We start from the raw sequence: 17,661 nt of genomic DNA, 5'->3' as shown, positions 1-17,661 counted from the left end.
TTTTATTGTGATGTTCGTAATTTTGTTATGCTTGTTCTAAAAATTTCATGTTAAATATTTTATGCCATTAAAAAAATTCGAATATTTTATTTATGTGTTCATAATTTTTTAAGCTTGTTCGAAATGTTTTCTGTTAGACAATTTATGTCTGCAAAAAAAAAATTCAAATATTTTATTTACATGTTCGTAATTTTTTAAAACTTGTTCAAATTGTTTTATGTAAAAAAAATGAAAAAAAAAATATTTTATAGCAGAAACGAAAATAAAAGCGGTTCACTGAGACATAAATGAACATAGCACAATTTATAAATGAACAGAATATAATATCTAAATGAACATATATATTCAGATTTACTTGACGCATGAATATCCCCAAAATTCCAAAATTGTTCATTCAATTTGACAAAATAAATAAATAAATAGCAGTGCAGACGCAAAGAGTTAATATTGATTTGGTAGATATGGGGGATTGAAAAAAGTATAGATTTGCCCTTTCATTAATTAAAACTCATATATAATGAATATTTAGAATTTAAGAAATTGAAATTAGGAATGAATCAAAACCGTTAATCTCCATTAAATGTGGGGTTATGATTTATTCTTTATTACCTATACATAGGGTCATTCTTATATATATATATATATATATATATATATATATATATATATATATATATATATATAATAGTATTTTTTTTAGAAATTACATATGAAAATTGATACAATTTATAATATTCAAATCAAAGTCTAATAAATTTAACAAAACAAATACTCCCCCCGTCCCACGAATCTTGAGTTACTTTCTTTTTCGGCCGTCCCACGAATCTTGAGTCATTTCCTTTTTTGAAAAAAAAAATCCTTTTTATTCACCTTTTCATTTTTTTCACCTACCTAACTGAACACACTAAATACTAGTATTTTCTTAATTCCCGTGCCGAAAAAAATTGACTCAAGATTCGCGGGACGGGGGAGTATCTTATTGGGAAAATCAAATACCTCCTCATTTTTGACTTGATAACTACAACCTTTTTGTTTTTAGTTTTCGGCAATGAACTCTTATCATATTATAAAAATTAGGTGTTTAGATTAGGTAGATTAGTAAATTAAAGTTTACGGAGCTTTTAAGTTGACTAAAACTCATGCGGGGAGCAATGCAACAAAAAAAGTCAAAAGATGGGATGGATGACACACTACTTTTCCACAAGATGACTAATCAGTTGAATCTTAATATTTTAATATACTCTTAATCAACATATAATTGTGACGCTTTCTTTTTTATTTTAATTGCTTTCTGGGATGGAGGCATATAGGGTGCAAAGAGAAGGAAAAGTTTGTTGCCATTTATAAGTATGGAAATGAACCTCTCTTTATTCGGATACCATATTATGACATCCTTAGCCGAACAGTGGCATTAGTCAAGGGATGGATAAGTACCGAATACGAGAGTCGAATTAACACAATAAATAAATAAATAAATAATATTCTCGTATCACGTCATAATCGTTAGGAAATAATCGTCAAATGAGTCCAAGAGCGCTGTTATCCATGTCACTTTCTCTCTTCCATAATTTTAGATTGACTGACTCCACTCCATTTATTTGCCTCTCTGCGTGCTCTTCTTTCTCCATAGGAAAGCGCTCTCTCTCTCTCTCCAGGTATTCATTTCTTGTCGTTTCTCTCTAAACTGCATGTTATTGTTGCCTCTCCATTTGTTTGTTTTTGTATCGTTTCAAATTGTTGCTTTGAATCTCTTTGTGTCCCCAACTGCAATACAAATCTGTAACTGCATTTCTGATTTTGTATGACGTCAATCGGAGCAGAATTTTGGATTTCTTTTTCTTTCCATATGTGTCTATCGAATTTGATTTCGGCTCAATTGCTTATGCACCTTTGACCTCACTCGTTAACGGAGTAGTGATCGCAACAGTTTTAGTTTATTTAAATCACTCATCGATTCCAGATTCTCTAAAAGCGATGAAAAAAGGTAAACTTCTTGGTTTTGTTTGGAGGGATTTCGACACTTTTATGTTAATAATAAAAGAGGGATTTCGATTGTTGAATATACTACAATGCTGAATATGACAACACTTGCAATTTGGAGAAGGCGTTTGAATTGATAATTTAGGCATTGAGATGCTGCAAAATCCTAATTTTTGGTTAATATTCATTGTATTTGACTGGTGAATCCCAGGAGTCACGCTTATTTCTGGCTCAGTATTCTCATACTAACTCATTTTATTTAGGTTTATTCTATAAATTATAGCTTGAAATTTGACTCCATGGTGGTTTTTTTAGCTTGAATTAACAAATGTTACAAATATAGTCTATACTTATATGCTCCTTCACGGCTTCACGTAATAGCCCAAGTCAAAATTTCTGGCTCACAAAAGCTGACGTGTATTGACAAAAGCTAATTTTTATGCTATTTTCTTTAATTTTTTATTTTTTTTATTATCAAATCAGCTTCACATTAGTTTTTGTTGGCCAAAAATTTGACTATGACTATTAAGTGAACAATGGAGATATATAAAGTTTATATTTGTAATATTTTCGGGCTAAAAAGTCACCATTAATTGGATCAAATTTCAGGCTATACTAGAAGAATAACCCTTATATTTTTTATCTCATTTAAACGCATTTCCTCATTAATTTGTTGATTGATTGATGAGAGTGGTAATTCTTCTGACCTTTTTTTGTATGTATGAGCAGTTACAATTGTAGAAAATTTAGCATGATCATTGTATATATGTTTTTCTTGTGGATGACCCTTTAACTTAAAGTGTAACACCGAGCACAACAGGTGTGGCTGAGATATTTATTTAGGTGGTGTCTTTGTTGGAAGTCCTGTCCGTAGGTAGCTACTGAGCTCGAAGCAACATGGAGGGCGTCGTTAAACCTGATAAAACAGCATTCACAGAGTGCTGGCGAACATCGTTGGAGAAGCCTTATATTATGAGGCTAGCCTTCTCAGCTGGTCTTGGAGGCCAATTGTTTGGCTATGATACAGGTATATATACATACCCTTGTTTACTACTTGTAATTGAGTTTCTCATGTTGCTAACTGTCCTTGAACTTGCATTGATCATTTCTTGACTAATTAAGTTGTGTTGCTTAACCTCAGGTGTTATTTCTGGAGCACTACTCTATATTCGTGATGAGTTCAAAACTGTCGACAAGAACACTTGGTTGCAGGCAAGCGCTTTCTTCTTCAGTATAGTTTTTTCATCCATGTCTGGAGTGGGATAATGACCTTGTTGTATTTTCCACCTATGCAACAGGAAACAATTGTTAGCATGGCCGTAGCTGGTGCTATCGTTGGTGCTGGATTTGGTGGTGTATTGAACGACAAGTATGGGCGGAAGAAATCCATTTTGTTAGCTGATGTATTGTTCTTTGTGGGTGCAATTATTATGGCGGCCTCTGTAGCTCCTTGGATGATAATCCTCGGAAGGATCTTTGTCGGTCTTGGTGTTGGGATGGCGTCCATGACATCGCCACTTTATATCTCCGAAGCATCTCCGGCTAGAATCAGAGGAGCACTAGTCAGCACCAATGGCCTCCTGATTACAGGAGGACAATTCTTGTCATATCTCATCAATCTAGCATTCACTAATGTATGTAGTTTTCCGGCCTCCACCAACCTCACACGTCCGAATTTTACTTTTTCTTAACATGTATGACTTTGAATGCGGTTTGAAGGCACCTGGAACGTGGCGTTGGATGCTCGGTATAGCTGGAGTTCCGGCCCTGGTTCAGTTTTTCTTGATGCTGTCGCTCCCCGAGTCTCCTAGATGGCTATATCGGAAGGTAATATATATTTTGCATCTTGTATGTGTTGATCATCCTTACTAGAAAAAGGTAACATTCTGGATGTTGATCAGGGCAATGTGAAAGAGGCTAGGGTCATTTTGGAGAAAATCTACCCTGCCAATGAAGTCGAAGACGAGATGAAGGCTTTGGAGACCTCAGTCGAGGCTGAGAAGGCGGAGGAAGGTTCTATCGGAGACACTCTAATCTCGAAGCTGAGGCACATTTGGGGAAATGACGTGGTTCGTAGAGGGCTGTACGCGGGCGTGACCGTGCAGGTGGCTCAACAGTTTGTAGGCATAAACACCGTGATGTACTACAGTCCCACAATAGTCCAGTTTGCAGGATACGCTTCTAAACAGACAGCTCTGGCGCTGTCTCTCATCACCTCCGGTCTGAACGCCGTTGGATCAATCGCGAGCATGTTCTCTGTGGACAGATACGGTAGGAGAAGACTGATGATCATATCAATGTTTGGAATCATAAGCTGCCTCATCGTGTTGGCTGCCCTATTCCACGAAGCCTCCGAGCATGCCCCGCCGGTCACTAGCCTTGAGTCTCTCCACTTCGGCGCAAATGCCACGTGTTATAAGTATGTGCAAGCCTCCCAGCCATCAAACTGGAACTGCATGTCATGCCTCAGATCTTCCTCCGACTGCGCTTTCTGTGCGAATGGAAAAGTAAGATTTCTTTTTTTATTTGTTCTTCCAAAATTTAAGATTATGCATGGCTCTGACACGACGTCGTTGTATATGTGAATAGTACAAGGCTGGAGCATGCTTGGCCGTGACGGATACCGTGGAAGGCATGTGCGGGGCAGAAGGTCGGACGTGGTACACGAAAGGTTGTCCGAGCAAGTTTGGGATATACGCCGTACTTCTATTGGGTTTGTACATCATATCTTACTCGCCGGGGATGGGAACTGCGCCGTGGATCGTCAACTCGGAGATATATCCTCTGAAATACAGAGGCATTGGAGGGGGAATTGCGGCGGTATCTAATTGGGTGTCGAATCTCATTGTGAGTGAGACGTTCTTGACTCTAACGGAGACACTTGGTCCGGCGGGGACGTTCCTGTTGTTTGCCGGATTTTCGACCATCGGACTCATTGCCATATTTTTCCTCGTACCGGAGACCAAGGGGCTGCAGTTCGAGGAAGTGGAGAAGATGCTGCAGAAGGGTTTTAGACCCAATCTTTGTTGCTCTTCCAAGGATGGTGATGACTCTTCCAAGGATGGTGATGATGACGACCTCGAAACTAAGTAGTTTGTGTTTACTATATATACTACTTTCTAAGTGTTTGATATATTTATGCCCACCAAGTGCTGGGAATTGTTAGCAGCTCAACTATCAACAGAGTACAAGTTTTATTAATAATATAGTAGTATGACTTTGAGTTAATATTAAAATTATTGATCGCAGATGTTCCGTGGGCAATAATACAAATAAAAATCTCAAGACTGAAACCCACTAGAGAGTAGAGGTGGCACAATGGGCAGGCTGGCCCACTAAACCCATCCGGCCAAAAATTGGTCGGACTGAAATTTTAATAGTCGAATCTACCTCTATTCGGGTCATCAGCCCAAATCCATCCAGTTTCTTCACAAAAAAAATATGAATGTATGATTAATAAGTTTAGTCCACTGCCATTGATTCACATCGATAAATAAATTAAAAATAAAATTATATTTTAATGAGCTTCAATTTAAAATTCAATTATAACTCAATAATCGATAGTCTAGTAAACAAAGTCCTAAACATAATAAAAAAAAACCGGTGGGCTGTCTGAGGTGACAAATTTCGAGCCTTTATTTTTTGAATCTCAGCTCTAAACCCATCGTGCTAGGTCCACTTGAGCTGCTCAAATTCAACTTGAAAAAGAAGTGGAGGAATGAAGTCGAAGTCGAAATCGATTTGAAATTCGTGATTAGGTATGCATCCATCTTATTAGTTAGCAGGCAACCGCTAATCCATACTTTTCTGGAGTAGTATTTACTGCAGATTACATTACAAGTTGAAGGCGAAGCCATAAAGTGGAGAAATTCCAGATCTGTTACAGTGGAATCTAGCAAGTTGGGCATCTCCTACTTTTGCCCCTCCTAGATACACCGACACTTTCTTCACTACCAACAAAAATGATACAGAAAGAAAAAGAAAAAAGAAAATGTCTGGGAATAGAAAAATGGGCTGCACGACAAAACATACCTGCTCTGCCAGCTAAGGCCATAATAACAAGAAAAAAGAGCCCATAGAGAGAGAGTCACCACCAAACTACGTAATCTGGGTGTGGGTTCGGTGGCTGGCTGGCTGGACCTATCATGGTTAAAAATGTACAACTGCATGTTGTTGGTAGGCCTTCACACTGTAGGTGGTGGAGCAACTTTACACCAAAGACTTGGGCCCCACCTCCATGCTTATGTTTCAATCCTACTCCATACCATTTTTACATCTCTAATTTAGATTAAACACCACCTTAATCTTTGTATCCAATCCTCTGCTAGATTACTTTTTTTTCAATGTTAAACAAACAGGTCAAAGGATCACACATACAACTCAGGTGAAACACTAACTAGTGCAAGCTGGCCAGCTAAATATTCAAGATATTATTCACATCAATACCAGAGCAAGTAACAAAAGGACTGGGCTTGCAGGGAGTCCCCCTCCCTCGCCCCCAAAAATACAACACGACCATACTAATACTATACGTCTGCCTAGTCTGAAATCCCAACCAGACTACGTTCGGCTCTCACCCAACAAAACCAAGGATGATCACCCGGATTCTCAATAACTAAGCTAAGAAACAGCTTTTCCTCTCAACAACAACAAAAAAAAATACATAACGGCAGCAGTCGGAAAAGGCCGGGATCACCCTCCCCAGAAAAGAACCCAGTCAACCAAACACAAAATACAACTACTGAGGTCAGCTTCTTATCACTAACTAGTAGCTTCTTAATTTTTTATTTTTTCTTGAGATTTTTTTTTGAAAATCCTCAAATTACTCAACCACTCTCTGTACAAGTCCAAGAAACACTTGCTATATACAGCCAACAGCAAGCCATCACAAAAGCATAGTACAATGATAAATCATCTATAATACCTCTCCCCCTTTTATGGACTTGAAGAAGAAGCTTCCTGTCTTGGTTCTCTTAAGTACCCAAGAAGCCTTTCAGCCTGAAAAGAAAAAAAGTTGAAACCTAGTAAGTAATTACAACTCTATGATGGCGACATAGCGTGAAGAAAAATTGCAGCTTTTAATATAAAAAGCTAGAAAAACCAGACGCAAAATGTAGCCGAGCAACGAAAGCAACACTTGAGCAGTTATTGATCCTCTAAATAATGCAAGAATAAGATACCTAGAGGACCAGTGACTGCAATTATATACAAAACAATCAAGATTAGCACCAACCCATCAAGATCAAGCCACTGATCATTTGGAGAGAAAGATTATGACATAAAGTGCAATTATTATTAGCAAGTGGTGCTCCCTTTTTATCATAGATTCAAATATCATCGACATAATACATACAACCAGCTTATGCAACTTGCATTATCATCTATGTCCCCCTCGTTTTAACAATCATTCTCAATAATTAGGATAACTTGGTAGGCAGCATTTGACACAATAAATAATTGAATTACACGTTCAAAGGGTTTTGGATTGATCTTGTAGCAGAATGAACTAAGTAATAAAACAAATTTTGGGCAAATTGTTTCAACTATAGCAAATTTATCCAAGATCCCAAATGAATGTCACCCGAGAAGACATAATATGCAGTAATTTAACTGAGTTTCAAATGTAATGAAATCTTGAACAGAATAATCAGCTAACCTTATGCTTAGCTTTAGCCGTCCCACTCTGCGACAGCGCCACTAACGGCGGAATACCCCCTTCCCTGACAAGCAATCCCCTGTTCCTTACACTCTCGGCGCAAAGCTGGAGTAGAGTCAGCACTGCGAACTCCTTCCCTTTGTTGCTCCCATCCTCAATCGCCTCGACCAACGCCGCGATCCCGCCTTCCTCAATGATCGCCTCTTGCCCTATCTCAATCGCCGCCAAGCTACTCAAAACAACCATCGCCTTCTCAGCCAACCCAGTCCCCTGTTCAGCCACCAGCCCCACCAGCGGCCTGACGACACCGGCACTCACCGCTCTCTCCTTATTCAACGACACGGAGCACAGCTTGTAAAGCGTTGTGAGCGCGTCCTTTTTCCCTCTGACCGAACCGTTTATGAGCAACGCAACCAGCGGCGGGATCGCGCCGCAAGCCCCAATCGACAGCTTGTACTCGTCGACCAGAGCTAAGCTCAGCAGCGCGCAGGCGGCGTTCTGCTTGGACGCCTCGGTGCCTGTTTTCAGAACATAGATTAGGGATTTGACAGCGCCGGCTCTGGTTATCACGCTCTTGTTGCCGTCGTGGAGGGACAGATTAAGCAGCGCCGTCACCGCGTGTTCCTGCGTCATAGGGTCTGAGCAATTGAGAAGCGGAATCAGAGCGGGTACCGCGCCCGATTCCCCAATCAAAGCCCGATTATCGGCCCGATTTTTCGCCAGTAACCGCAATTTAGCAGCCGCCGACCTCTTCACTGCAATTGAAGAAGACTGCAATCCGTCTACGCAGAGCTTCACGGTTGGTTGGAGGTCTTCCGGCGAGATGCTCTCGATAATTTCCGTAGAAAACGTTTCTCTCTGTAGAAATCCGGAACAAGGCTCCGGTTCGTGGTCGGAGCTTGTGCCATCATTGAGAGCGGGATCAGGGAGATTCGCGAGGCGCTGAAGCTCGCCGGAAATGTCGCTGGAGCACGCCGAGAAATCGCTGAAGGCGCGTGAGATGTCCAACATATCGTCGATGTCCTCGGAGGAGGGGCTCTTGGAATTGGTAGACGATTTACTGGCGAGCTCGCCGAGGCGAAGGTCGATAACCGAGTCGGTGAGATTCTCCGATAGGTTGGGCGATTTGTCGCAGACCGGACCGGACTGATCGGTGTTGAAGATGGTGGAGCGGATTGTGCGCATGGAGCGCCCCATGGAACGGCTTATCTTGGCGGAGGACGGCGGTGGAGTGTAGTAGTAGTAGGGGCGAGCTTGGTTGTAGCTGTAGCGAGCATTGATGTTGGGATTGGAGTGTGAATGAGAGTGTGAATCGTCTATGGAGACCATGGTGAGTGAGTAGCGAAAGCAAACCAAGTCTTGGATTTTCAGTAGAGGTGATTATATGCTTGAGATTTTAGCAGGTTCAAGGAATTTCCATGGCGGATTGAAGTGAGAGAGGAAAGTAGCTCTGAAAGATAGATAGGATGGATTTTATAGGGGAGTATCGCATTCGTAATTATTTATGAAAATGATATTTATTTCTTAATTAATATGTTTGCGTTTTCATTTTGTATTTTTTTAAGAATACAATTAAATACTTATATTATGAAATTAAATAATATTTTCTTCTCATTGTATTAAAAAATATTGAATTTTTAAAATTCGTCAATACTAGTAATAAAGTAAGGACTCTTTATTTTACTCCATTTTTAATTTTATTTACATATGGAGTAATACTTACTAAAATTCAATATTTATTTATTTAAAATAAAGCTTGAATTTTGGTGATTAAAGTAGAGGTTTTGGCGATGGAAGAGTGAGTGGTTTTGGTTGGTTTAACGGGTGGGGGCTTCTGCTAAACTCACAGCTGGAGGATTGAAGGTTGGGCCCACATCGCCCTGCCGCCATTGGCTGATGCGTGTGTGGGCAGTGTCGGGCACCCTCACATCTTTTGGGCTTTGATTCTCTCCCAAATGCTTCACCACCGTAAATACTCACCAAGGATCCAACCGCCTACATACCCTATTAAAATTTGGGTTAAATTACTTAATTATAGTCAAATTCTAATTTGAGTATCAAACTTTAAAGTGTGTCATAGAAATTACTACACTATCAATTTAATCTGATTTAGGGATTCCGGCCAATTTCCGTTGAGGGTAATTTGGAAATTTTGCATATCTGTCAAATTAATGTTTGTGTTGGCATCCATGTGTCGTCCAAGAATTACACACAGCACACACGTGTCAAATTAATATCTCATTTCTTCTTCAACATTACACACACACTCACACACACCACCCCCTCTCTCTCCCTTCTCATCTGGCGGCAGTAGCAGACATCGAACACCGGCTGCCGACTGCTGCCGGATCTCCCTCTGACCTCCCTTCTCTATCGTTATCTCTCTGTATATCATCACTTCCCTGCTCCAGATGAAACGACGACAGAGCCGTTGTCGAGCCCTAGATCCCCAATCAATCACCACAGCCTTGAGTCGCGTCATTCCGTCTCCAGTCTCTTTTGTCTGCGCCACCTTGCTCCGACTCCATCTGCATTGACCGTGAGTGGTCAGTGGTTGCGGGCACACATAGAGTGTCGACAGCAGCAGCCTCGTCAGCCCGAGTCGAAGCTCCGACAGCCTTTCCATTCCCCAATTATTTCCTCGACCCTCACACTCACCGAAGGCAACATAAAGAAATTCACAGATGTAAAAAGATTTTTGATTTGGGTGTTCTGTGTTTCTGAAATTTTTAATCAAAGCTATGCGATTGTTTTTGTTTTGAACCATTCTTTCTTCCCTCACTATTTGGTTTAAAAAAGAATTGGTTTGTGAGTTCTCGTTTGGGTGAATGGCTTGTAGACAGTTGGAGAGACGACGGGGCGGAGTTGTCTGATAACGCCGTCGGGCGCTACTGCGCCACGGCGGCCAGCGGAGAGAGGGCGACAACATCACCAGATCTCGAGAAAGGGAAAAGCAGCACCAGCGGTGGCCGTTAGGCTGCTTTCCGATCGAAGAAGGAGAGAGGCCGATTTTGTTCAAAACGACTACGTATCACAATTAACGAAACGACTGTGTTTCATTTAAGCACCAGCGAGTCCACATCGAATTTTTCGTCATCCACGTAATCACTTAAGTCCCCGGAAATTTGACGGAGTTGCTCTTGCAGATTAAATTAAAAGTTTACTATTTTCCTTTACGGACATTGAAGTATGGTATCCAGACCAAAATTTGGAAATAATTGAGTAATTTAGGTGCCATTAACCCTTAAAATTTCATGGTTTTGAAAGTTAACATATAAAAATTATTAACTCGTCCTCTATGAGTTGACACATTACACAAGACTTGTGCTAAAAATATTAGACCTTACACTAGGGGTGTGCAGCGGGTCGGACCCGGACCGACCCGCCGGGTTTGTAGACCCGAATTTTTTTAAAAAAGGGACCGACCCGGACCGAAAGTAGAGAGTGGGCCGACCCGGGACCGGACCGAACCCGAGCAACGGGTCCGGGATCAGACCCGCTAAAAACCTGATTTTTTTTTTCCTATTTTTCACCTAGGCGGGGCGGCGGGTTTGAGTGAGGCCGAGGCGTCGGTCCGGTCTGGGCGTGGGCGCGCAGCGGGGAGACTGCGTCAGGCGCAGGCTCGCAAGTCGCAGCGCCGCAGCGGTGCTGGCCTGCTGGTGCTGGGCGTGAGGGCGTGGGCGCGCGGCGGTCCGGTCTGGGCGTGGGCGCGCAGCGGGGAGACTGCGTCAGGCGCAGGCTCGCAAGTCGCAGCGCCGCAGCGGTGCTGGCCTGCTGGCTGCTGCCTGCTGGTGCTGGGCGTGAGGGCGTGGGCGCGCGGCGGTCTGGTCTGGGCGTGGGCGCGCAGCGGGGAGACCGCGTCAGGCGCAGGCTTGCAAGTTGCAGCGCCGCAGCGGTGCTGGCCTGCTGGCTGCTGCCTGCTGGTGCTGGGCGTGAGGGCGTGGGCGCGCGGCGGTCCGGTTGGTGGGGCGGCGGGGCGGCGGGTTAGGGTTAGATTGAGGGTGGATGATGGGTCAGCGGCGCTAGGTGTGTGAGACCGAGAGCAGCTGCAGAACAGAATAGTTTTTTAGGGTTAGCTTTTGAATCAAAAGTATAACTTATTAATATTATAAATATTAATTATTAAATATAAATATTAAATATTAAATTTTAAATGGCATGGGTCGGTTCCGGGTTCGCCGGGTTTCGACCGGGTTCGACCCGGACCGACCCGGAAATCTCTCGGTCCTGAAAATAGGACCCAACCCGGTCCAAACACCTATACTGGGCCGGTTCGGTCCGGACCGAACCCGTCGGTCCGGGCGGGTTCGGCGGGTCCGGGTTGGGTTTGCACACCCCTACCTTACACAAGGCTTGTGCTAACAAATTACTAGTATATTGTATTATATATTTATGTTATTTAAATAGGGGTAATTGCCCCTAAATACATTACATTTCCTCATTTTCTGAAATTGCACATCACCTTTAAAATCTGTCTCATAATACATAACCTTTATTTTTCTTCTGAAATTGCACATGGTCAACCAACCACCAACCGAAAAAATGACGTGGATGCTGGAAACGCCACATATACACGCCAAAATTTTTTTTTGATGTGGCAGCCATGTAGATTTTTTTTTTTTTTTGCTATTAAATTCTAATTTTCAGAATATAGAATTAAAGCATTAATTTCTCAAATCTCCAATTTTCCCCTAAATTCCCTAGTTTTACAATTTCTCACTTTTTACAATTGCCCTAGGGTCCAGACTTGAATTTCGATCTGCTCTACAATTGCCCTAGCGTTCAGCGATCTCCCCACATTGCCCTAGCTCCGGCGATTACACCAACACCATGAAAGGCTCCAGCTCCGGTGATTACACTTGCTTTAGCGATTACACCAACACGAACCAGCGGCGAAGGCTCCGGTGCACGCGATGAACCGGCGACCAAGGCTCTGGCGCACGGGATGAACCAGGCAGGGAGACGAACCTATCGCCGCTGATTTAACTTAGATTGCGATCTTTCCCCTAACTAATTTGCATAGATTCCACAAACTCAATTAAAGCGAACAAGCCGGCAATTTGAATTATTCATTATGCATTTGGCGTGGGTTGTTTTCTTTACCTACGGCCTACTGTGCTGAAAACTTAGTTGATATAATCCATTTTTGGTTGGTTTAAATGCATTTATTGTTGTTGTGTTGTTGATTATGGTAGAACTGCAGGGGTGATGGGAAATTGTTGTTTTCGTGGGATCTAGTGAGGGAAGGTTGCGATCAGCGATGTCAGGACTCAGGAGGCCAACCATCGGGTTCGACGCAAGCCGATAAAGATCCGTCCGTTTGACAATTTGTTGCGAATGGGGAAATTGTAAAACTAGGAGATTTAGGGAAAAATTGGGGATTTGAGAAATTAATGTCTTAATTCTATATTCTGAAAATTTGAATTTAATAGCAAATAAAAAGTAAAAAAATCCTACATGGCTGCCACATCAATTAATTTTTTTTTTTTCCGACGTGTATATGTGGTGTTTCCGGCATCCACGTCATTTTTTCGGTTGATGATTGACTAACCATGTGCAATTTTAAAAGAAAAAAGAAAGATTATGTATTTAGGGCAATTACCCTATTTTAATACTCCTATCAATTAAGATGCAAATTTTGATTCATTTTACTTTTAAACGATCGCACACAATACTCATTCAAATAAAATCACGCACTGACAGAGACACACAACTTTAAATGCAATAAAATTTATGTTTCTTACCCATCAAACTCTACTTACAGAAAAATAACGATATAGTTCAAATGGTAGAACATCCAAAATAAAATAAAGAGTCAATCGACTGTAAAGAGTCAATCACTCTGCTCCCTCTAGGATTAAAATAACGATATATATTAAAATCAAATTCTCATTTCTCTTATACATTATAAAATTGGTGACAATATATATAAAGAGTCAATCGACTGCTCCCTCCAGGATTCGAACCCTGCGAAAAAAAATCATCCTCCAGATACAATATCAATCATAGGATTGATAAAATAAACGCACAAGATCGTGCCCTAGATCTCACTAAAATTAGGGGATCTCATTGGAGCGGCCCCTGTATATATATATATATATATATATATATATATATATATATATATATATATATATATATATATATATATATATATATATATATATAGGGTGTGGTTCTAGAGAGAACTACATTATTTGTGAGAACGGGAGAACCATTAAATCTAATGCATTCACTGTAAAAATTAATGCATCCGCTGTTAAAATTAATGCACTCAAAAAAAAAAAAAAAATGCTCCCTTCAGGATTCGAACCCAGGATCTGCATTCATCCAACAAGATGATGCATCCACCGTAAATCTTGATGATCGAATGGCTGAAAATGGTTCTCCGGTCTTCTTTTATTTATGGTTCTTTCCTGAACCTCTCCCTATATATATATATATATATATATATATATATATAGTAAAAATAAATACTATAGATTACAAAATAATGAATTTGAAGTTTACTGTCGGATTTTTTTTTTTTTAATTTACTTGATCTCATGCCTTACCTTCAAACACACACATATATTATTTTCATTAAAAAGTAAATAAACCTTGAGCAGCCAGAGGTATTTTGAAAGAAAGGTTCAACTTCAACTTGTAAGCTTCACACGACATGGATATCATCACGTACAGCTGGAAATTGAAAATAGATAAATTTACCAAACTTGAATAGATATTTTGAAAGAATGATCTATAATCGAAATGCTGTTATAACCTTAAATCCTTAATACGATATCATTTCATTAGCCAATGCTAAAGAATATTAATCTCATCATCATCATGAATTTGATGTTACTCGGGCATGGTTAATTACAAATATTTTGCTGGATACCCATTTTATTTATAGGAAAACTCCAAAAGTTGTAGATTTTAAAAGATATATTATAAATATTTCTTTTTATTTAAAAATTTAGACCAATTAATATGAGACATTCATGCATGCATACGTTATTACTTAATCGCTCTAAATATCTGTATACGAATAAAGCTTATAGAAGAAAAATGGTGTTGATATATATTGTCGGGTAGCTCTTCAAACCTTGTTCCATTAAATTCCATCATTGTCATGCTCCCACTTCTAATTTACAAGCCTTTCTTTTCATACTACGCCGCGATCGCCTTCGTGATCAATCGGTTTAATGGAAAAATTTGTAATCGCAAATATGTTATGTTTTTTATAATTACAAATTCTACATAAACGGTAACTAATAAATAAATAATCATATTCAATGAGGTCGACAATTGTTTTTTTCTTCTAATTATCGTCTATATATATTTCAATATTTCATAAAAGGTTTGAGAACTCTCTGTATACATTTTTTGGATATGTTATACTCATTAGATTATTACAATAGAGAAATTCAAAATATTTAAGTATTTGCAACGCAATACTATGACAATGAGAATGCAATATACAATTTTTCAAAGATTGAAGTTGGGTTTTTAATATTAATAGAAACGCAAGTTGCTAATTTTCCTAGTACAAACAGAAATATCAAGTTAGACAACTGAGACATGTAACTAATTAAAAATAGTATTGACAAATAAAGGACCTTTTATTTGACCTTTTCGGAACGAGAATAAATGAACAATATTGTCTTTTTATAAAAGTTAAATGAACAATATAGTTGAATAGGAATTTCCGCGTAGTTTGATTCGTATTGAATTGGCTTAATTTGTATCCGAAATAGAATATGTATTCGTAAAATGCAAATTACTAGCTAGTACATTTTAATAATACATCATTCGTCCCTTAAAATATACTATCAATTGAAAATGACACGAATTTTAAGAAATATTTTATATATAATATGTTGTGTAGATAAAGGATCCACTACTTTTTAAATGTGGTGCTTTTAAGAGGTAATATAAGGAGTCGTGCGGTTCATGTCCCAAAATAGACGTAATATATTTTTAAGAGATGAACGAAAAGAGACAAAGGAAGTATTATTTATTGGTTCTTCGATCCTATGATCTTCAGAAATTATACTGATAGTCGACATGATTATAATGTACTCCATCTATCCATAAAAAATAGAGTGATTGAGTGATTTGTAAATGGAAATGAAGAAAGAATTTTACTTTAAATAATTGAGTGATTTGCAAATAGAAAAATAATTTTACTTAATACGTATAGTGTTAATTAATAATAATATTTAATTATATTGTGAGTAGGGAAATAAGTTCATCATGTGATGATTGTTATTACCAAAAAAAAAATAGTTTTTGTGAGCCTCTAAAAATCGTAAAAATAAATTATTTTTGTAAAGGAAATGAGTATGATAAAGTGATGAAGATTAAGTATCGTTTAATTTCGTCCTTAAACAATTAGAAAATTGGTAGAAGCAGAAAGGGGTGAAATTTGAGAAAAGCAGTAAGAAAATTTAGCAAAAGTGGAAGGGCTTATGAAGGTGACACGTGGTTACAACTGGGAAATGGGCATGGTTGCGCCGACAAAATCATCCACCCAGATATTAAAATCTGCTGCCGCTCACTGCTTGCCGAAATCTGAGCCCTAGGTCAACTCTTTCGCTTACTTAAAAATATGTACATTCTCCGAGCCAATTCAATATGGCCGTCGATGTTAAAAAATAAATAATTTGTAATAAAATAATTAAAAAAAAATTGAGGATATATATATATTTATTCAAAAAGTAGAAAAGAGAAATAAAAAAAAGATAATTATATCTAATGTACAATAACATTTGATATAAATAATGAGTTATTTGGATATTTAGGAAGTGACATATTGAAATAAGACATATCAAAATAAGAAAACATAACCTATTGAATTGAGACGAAGATAGTAATATTTATTTAATTTTATTTTATCTACTTCTTCCTTTCTTCCAAAATTTGCTTCACAGGAAGCGGCATGTAATTTAATAAAAATTGATGTTACTCTAGAATTACTGATATGCTAATATACGCTGGTGGGGATAATTGTATGAAGGCCCGTTGTTGATAGACAAAATTTAGGACTTGCTCCAATTTTTTTATACATTGTTTTCAAATGAAAGATAACATGCCCTAAACATCGTTGTCTAATATATTTATAGACAACGGAGTTTATGCGTTTGTCGTCTATGTGGGGCGATAATAGACAATATATTATTATCTATTTTGTAATAGATAATAGTTTTAAAGTATGTTATCTATTAACCCACATAAATTACTAACGCGTATAAATCGTTGTTATAAATATATTAAAAAATGACTTTTAGGGCCCATCATCTAAATGTCGATCATAGATAACGACCACGGTCAAATCTATATTATATTAAAAAGGGATTTTTCAATTTCAAATTAATTTTAAAATTGAGTGGCAATTTTATAGTTAAAATAAAATTGAAGGTTTATATTTAAATTATATACTTTTTTTTATTTTCATTTTCTTTAACTTCTTATTTGTTATTACATTTCTTTCCAAAATTGTGAAATTCGATTAATTATAAAATATTTAATATTGATATCAAATTAAAGATCACGATAAGAGCTTTAATATGATATATTTTATCAAAATATTTGATTTTAAATGTAAAAAATAAATTTGTTTAAATATTAGTAAGATTTTATAAATTTCTCTCTCCTCTCTCATCTTTTTTGAATAAATATATTTTTAATTCTTTCTAATTATTATTTTATTTTTAATTTTTTAAATTATTTTTTGTTTTTGTTTTTCATAATATCAAATTTTATAATTGTGAATTCTTTTTTATTTTTTCAATATTCAATTCAAATATATTTAATTAAAATTAATTTTTTATTATATTTATAAATATAATAATTAAATTAGTATTAATTTTATATAAATATAAAAATTAAAAATATTTTTTCATGCATTACACGGAATGCAAATGCTAGTTATTATTTATTAGCAAATTTCTTAAAATGATAAATGCTCTCAAGGTACAAGGTCCTCTCCCAAAAACAAATGCACTCAAGGTACAAAGTAAATGTACTAGAAATTTACACTC

The 17,661-nt window shown here is 38.0% G+C and overlaps 2 protein-coding genes across 4 annotated transcripts; one reads left to right on the top strand and one right to left on the bottom strand.

The window, feature by feature from the left end:
- Positions 1-1,338: 1,338 nt before the first annotated feature.
- On the top strand, positions 1,339-5,216 carry LOC130985891 (inositol transporter 4-like). 3 transcript variants are annotated; one of them, XM_057909056.1, is made up of 7 exons: positions 1,339-1,655; positions 2,801-3,007; positions 3,122-3,192; positions 3,279-3,614; positions 3,700-3,807; positions 3,882-4,487; positions 4,570-5,216. In XM_057909056.1, exons 2-7 carry the CDS (start codon positions 2,878-2,880, stop codon positions 5,071-5,073), a joined length of 1,755 nt encoding a protein of 584 aa, XP_057765039.1. In that variant the 5' UTR covers positions 1,339-1,655; positions 2,801-2,877; the 3' UTR covers positions 5,074-5,216. The 3 variants fall into 3 exon arrangements, with proteins under 3 accessions (XP_057765039.1, XP_057765040.1, XP_057765041.1); XM_057909057.1 differs by having other exon boundaries at positions 1,454-1,655; positions 2,843-3,007; XM_057909058.1 differs by having other exon boundaries at positions 1,654-1,984.
- Positions 5,217-6,387: 1,171 nt separating this feature from the next.
- LOC130985892 (U-box domain-containing protein 4) lies at positions 6,388-9,161 on the bottom strand. Its single transcript, XM_057909059.1, has 2 exons — positions 7,637-9,161; positions 6,388-6,978 (listed from the first exon to the last, which is right to left on the bottom strand). Exons 1-2 carry the CDS (start codon positions 8,963-8,965, stop codon positions 6,916-6,918), a joined length of 1,392 nt encoding a protein of 463 aa, XP_057765042.1. The 5' UTR covers positions 8,966-9,161; the 3' UTR covers positions 6,388-6,915.
- Positions 9,162-17,661: the final 8,500 nt, after the last annotated feature.

The sequence above is a fragment of the Salvia miltiorrhiza genome, chromosome 5 (genome assembly GCF_028751815.1).
Source record: "Salvia miltiorrhiza cultivar Shanhuang (shh) chromosome 5, IMPLAD_Smil_shh, whole genome shotgun sequence".
NCBI classification, from domain to species: Eukaryota; Viridiplantae; Streptophyta; class Magnoliopsida; order Lamiales; family Lamiaceae; genus Salvia; species Salvia miltiorrhiza.
Note: the sequence above shows the minus strand (reverse complement) of the source record. Positions and strands in the feature narration are given on the sequence as shown.

Bases quoted from the DNA above. Each gene is read 5' to 3' on its own strand.
- LOC130985891 (XM_057909056.1), top strand. From the start codon at position 2,878: ATGGAGGGCGTCGTTAAACCTGATAAAACAGCATTCACAGAGTGCTGG. The intron at 3,008-3,121 runs GTATATATACAT...GCTTAACCTCAG, and splicing joins ATTGTTTGGCTATGATACAG to GTGTTATTTCTGGAGCACTA. The intron at 3,193-3,278 runs GCAAGCGCTTTC...CCTATGCAACAG, and splicing joins ACAAGAACACTTGGTTGCAG to GAAACAATTGTTAGCATGGC.
- LOC130985892 (XM_057909059.1), bottom strand. From the start codon at position 8,965: ATGGTCTCCATAGACGATTCACACTCTCATTCACACTCCAATCCCAAC. The intron at 6,979-7,636 runs GTTAGCTGATTA...TTTTCTTTTCAG, and splicing joins CGGCTAAAGCTAAGCATAAG to GCTGAAAGGCTTCTTGGGTA.